This window comes from Mandrillus leucophaeus, unplaced genomic scaffold (assembly GCF_000951045.1).
Source record: "Mandrillus leucophaeus isolate KB7577 unplaced genomic scaffold, Mleu.le_1.0 Scaffold207, whole genome shotgun sequence".
NCBI classification, from domain to species: Eukaryota; Metazoa; Chordata; class Mammalia; order Primates; family Cercopithecidae; genus Mandrillus; species Mandrillus leucophaeus.
Window position 1 is genome coordinate 1,781,364 of NW_012102110.1, and position 4,260 is coordinate 1,785,623.

The 4,260-nt window shown below is 44.8% G+C and overlaps 1 protein-coding gene across 1 annotated transcript in view; it reads right to left on the reverse strand.

Moving 5' to 3' along the window:
- Positions 1–441, reverse strand: part of CREG1 (cellular repressor of E1A-stimulated genes 1) — a 7,857-nt gene extending 7,416 nt beyond the window's left edge. The window contains exon 1 of the mRNA XM_011979910.1: positions 316–441. Coding sequence (XP_011835300.1) covers positions 316–411 — 96 coding nt within the window. The 5' untranslated portion in view covers positions 412–441. The remainder of the gene's footprint in view (positions 1–315) is intronic.
- Between the last annotated feature and the right edge of the window lie 3,819 nt (positions 442–4,260).

Sequence of the window (4,260 nt, forward strand, 5' to 3'; positions counted from 1 at the left end):
AGGCCAAGGTGGGTGGATCACTTGAGGTCAGGAGTTCGAGACCAGCCTGGCCAACATGGTGAAACCCCATCTCTACTAAAAATACAAAAATTAGCTGGGTGTGGTGATGCCTGCCTGTAATCCCAGCTACTAGGGAAGCTGAGGCACAAGACTCGCTTGAACCCAGGAGGCAGAGGTTGCAGTGAGCCGAGATCACACCACTGCATTCCAGCCTGGGAGACAGAGTGAGACTCTGTCTCAGAAGAAAAAAGATCTTTCATTGTGAATACGATGGTGTTCTGAAACTATCTCCCTTCCTGTAGGATAACTACTTACCTTGGTCACAGTTCCTGACAGTATTATGTGAGCACAAAGGGGACTTTGTGGATCAAATCCATGTTTCTTGCAGAAGTTGGTCTGTGCCAAAGTCATGGTCAGTGTAGCATACGGATTCTCCTGTAGAGAGAAAATGAAGATCCTCTCATGTGAAATATGGTTTCTGGAGAGGTAATAAATTTCAAAAGTTGCATACATGATGTCCCTAGAACTTGACTGGTCTTCCATGAAACAATGAATTGTAAAACATCACCTTCCACTCGGGAAAATAATACTTGGATAGTATCCTGACCACTCCCCAAAGGGGGTGGGGGGGCTTCACATTTAAAATTAACTGACTTGGTAAAAATTATTTCAGTATACTTTTTCTGAAACCCTGAATTTAATCCATATTCATCAGAAGAATTATAATTATAGTGACACCCAAATTCAAGGCTGTTCTATAGGCTTCACTGAAAGATTTAAAGGGTTAAACTCTAATACAAAACCACTGCATAAAAACACCACAGTTGCTCAACTGGCTAACTATGCGATTTAAGCAAGAAAGTAGCTGAATCATGCTGCTTGGTTATCTTACATTAGCAGAAACTGTCATGTGATTTCAAAACTGGAGAAGTTGTTCATTCCTGCTTCAGTAAGTCTTACCCCACATTCAAAAAGTAACACAAGTAAAATTCTTAATGCCTTCTTATTCAGACATCAACTTCATAAAAAGCATTGTTGACAGATAGCAAAATTCACACATTGCATTTTAGACTATTTCGGTCTTTAAGCTCCAAGTGTCTTGTGTGGAGAATTGTGCCATTTCACAGTGATCCATCAGAACAGAGAGTCATAAAGAGATTTCTTTGAAATCATTTAGCCAAATAGTCACTGTCTAGAAACTATTAGGCAAGGCACCACAGGAGACCAAAAAGGAGGAGGGGGACACCCAGGTAAACTCCCTCTGAGTTTAGAATCTGGTTGAAAAGGCAGACATAAACAAAAGTGTATGTCCAGAACAGACTGGAGTGATAGAGGAACTATAAGGGGCTTTATAATACATTCAAAACCAGGATAGAAGGTGGGAGGACATATTAAAGGGAGAGGAGATGCTGACTGCAAAAAACACAGAACTGGGTGAGCCTAAGACTTAATGAAGAGCACCAAGAAACCTGATTTGCTGGAAAGAGGGGCCTTCCTACGGGAGGAGGCTGGGGTTGGGAGTGGAGAGGGCTCAAACCCAAGTTAAGGAGTCTAGATTGTAATTTGTAGGCCACTTTTAGGCAGTGTTTTCGAAGAACCACCTGCCTGGAGAGCTTGTTAAAATGCTGATTTGGGTTAAAATGTTGAAACAGGCCTCACTCCCAACCTAGATAACTGCAATTTTTTCTTTTTTTTTTTTTTTGAGACGGAGTCTTGCTCTGTCACCCAGGCTGGAGTGCAGTGGTACGATCTCAGCTCACTGCAACCTCCGACTCCTGGGTTCAAGCGATTCTCCTGCCTCAGCCTCCCGAGTAGCTGGGATTACAGGTGCGTGCCACCACGCCCGGTAATTTTTGTATTTTTAGTAGAGACAGGGTTTCATCATGTTGGCCAGGCTGGTCTTGAACTCCTGACCTTGTGATCTGCCCGCCTCGGCCTCCCAAAGTGTTGGGATTACAGGCGTGAGACATCGCACCTGGCCTGCAATGTTTTTTTTATTGAGATGGGAGTTTTGCTATGTTGCCCAGGCTGGTCTTGAACTCCTGACCTTGTGATCTGCCCGCCTCGGCCTCCCAAAGTGTTGGGATTACAGGCGTGAGACATCGCACCTGGCCTGCAATGTTTTTTTTAAGACAGCGTCTCACTCCGTCACCCAGGCAGTCACCCAGTGCAGCGGCACAATCATGGCTCATTATGACCTCGACCTCCAGGGCTCATGTGATCCTCCCATCTCAGCCTCCTGAGTAGCTGGGACTATAGGTGTGCATCACCACACCCAGCTAATGTTTTTTTAATTGTTGTAGACGTGGGGTTTCACTATGTTGCCCTGGCTGGTCTCAAAATCCTGGACTCAAGTGATCTCCCACCTCGGCCTTCCAAAGTGTTGGGATTACAGGCATGAGCCACCAAGCTGTCCTCTATCTGCATTTTATTTAGAAACAGAATCAAGCTCTGTCACCCAGGCTGGAGTGCAATGGCATGATCTCAGCTCCCTGCAACCTCTGCCTCCCAGGCTCAAGTGATGCTCTCACCTCAGCCTCCCAAATAGCTGGGACTATAGGCGCACACCACCATACCCAGTTAAGTTTTGTATTTTCAGTAGAGGCGGGTTTCACCATATTGGCCAGGCTGGTCTCAAACTCCTGACCTCAGGTGATCCGCTCGCCTCGACCTCCCAAAGTGCTGGGATTACAGGCTGGAGCCACCGTACCCTGCCTCTATGTGCGTTTTAAACAAACATTCCAAGTAACTCTTCTGCAGCTCTAGGCAGTTGGGTGTTATTAAAGGTTTCTGGCCAGAGGGCAACGCTGTGACAGGTATTTTTGTTAATCTATTTGGGTAGGCAAGGTGGATGGGGCAGACAGGAAGACTAAGAGTTGTTCTAGTACTTTTAGGCATGAGGTGACAAGCTTAAGGACGAGGTGGCAGGAATAAAGAGGAAGGGGCAAGGACAGAGGCAAAGAAGGCAACAGAAAACTGTCAGGACTTGGGAACCGAGGGATCTGGGGAGGCAGTGAGAACCAACTGGGTTTAATGAGAAAACAGTACTTCCACTAACAGAAATGCAGAAGATCAAAAGCAGCTGGTTTCAGGAGGAAGAGAAAGGACTGGATTTAAACATGTTGAATTTGAGGTGGTGGCAAACTAATGAAGTAAAAATGAACAGCAAGCAGAAATACAGAAAACCTTGAAGAGGTCAGAAATGGACACACATCTGGAAGTGAGTCCTAGTAAGGACTAGAAGAGAATGTATACAATGAGAGTGTATACAATGAGAGTGTATACAGTGAGAGTGTACACAGTGAGAGTGTACACAATGAGAGTGTATACAATCTTCTGAGGATCACTACAGGGAACAAAAGAGTAGGAAACTGACTTTGAGGGATACTTATTTTAGTGGGTCAGAGAAAAAAATCAAGAGTGACCAGAACAGAAAGGGCATATCACAAGAAAAGAATGCCAAAACGGAAGGGGGGCTAATAGTAAGAGGTCTCGGTGCATATAATCAAACCCCAAGATTTCCCTTCTGACTCACTGGCTCTGCAGCGAAACATGGTCCCACTACAAGCTAACATCAGCAACTGTCCTACAGACATTTACTATACAAAAATGCCACAAAGAAAGAGACAGACAAAAGACACATCCCAGTGGTAAGTCCATTTGAAGTTCACAACCTATCTCTAAGTTACAGAGGACAGGCATTTTACATGTGAGAAATGGTCCCAAACCTAGGTCTTCTTGTTCCTTCTGAACGATTTCACCCCCTGTCAATGAGAAGAAACGCAGAGCACCCTGGAGGTCAGAAGGAGGAAAAGAAAAAAGCAGAAACTTTGACCAGCTAATTGATGGAATCAAGTCAGACAAATTCTGATGTGGCCACTTCTTTTCACTGCCATCATGGAAACCTGAAGCCCTGGGTAGGTTCCTTGCCACTGTCCTATCTATTTCTAGAAACATGAAAGACCTGGGCTAAAGTCCTACCTGACAGCCATTAGCTGGCTGGTCACAGGGTAAGTCCCTGCACCTCTGAGTCTGTGTTTCCTCACTTCTGAAATGGGGACAATAATACCAGGAACTCCCTGGTCACCTCACAAATTTAAATATGATTATGTATTGCTCAACCTCCCTCCTTCCCCATTAGAATCATCAGGGAGTGGTTTGTGGGGCACGGGGGAAGGGGTGTTGTCTTAAAATAAAATGTGTTTTCAATAAAATACCTTGGCATCCCATTGTTAAAGCCTTCTTAAGTGACTGTGATTT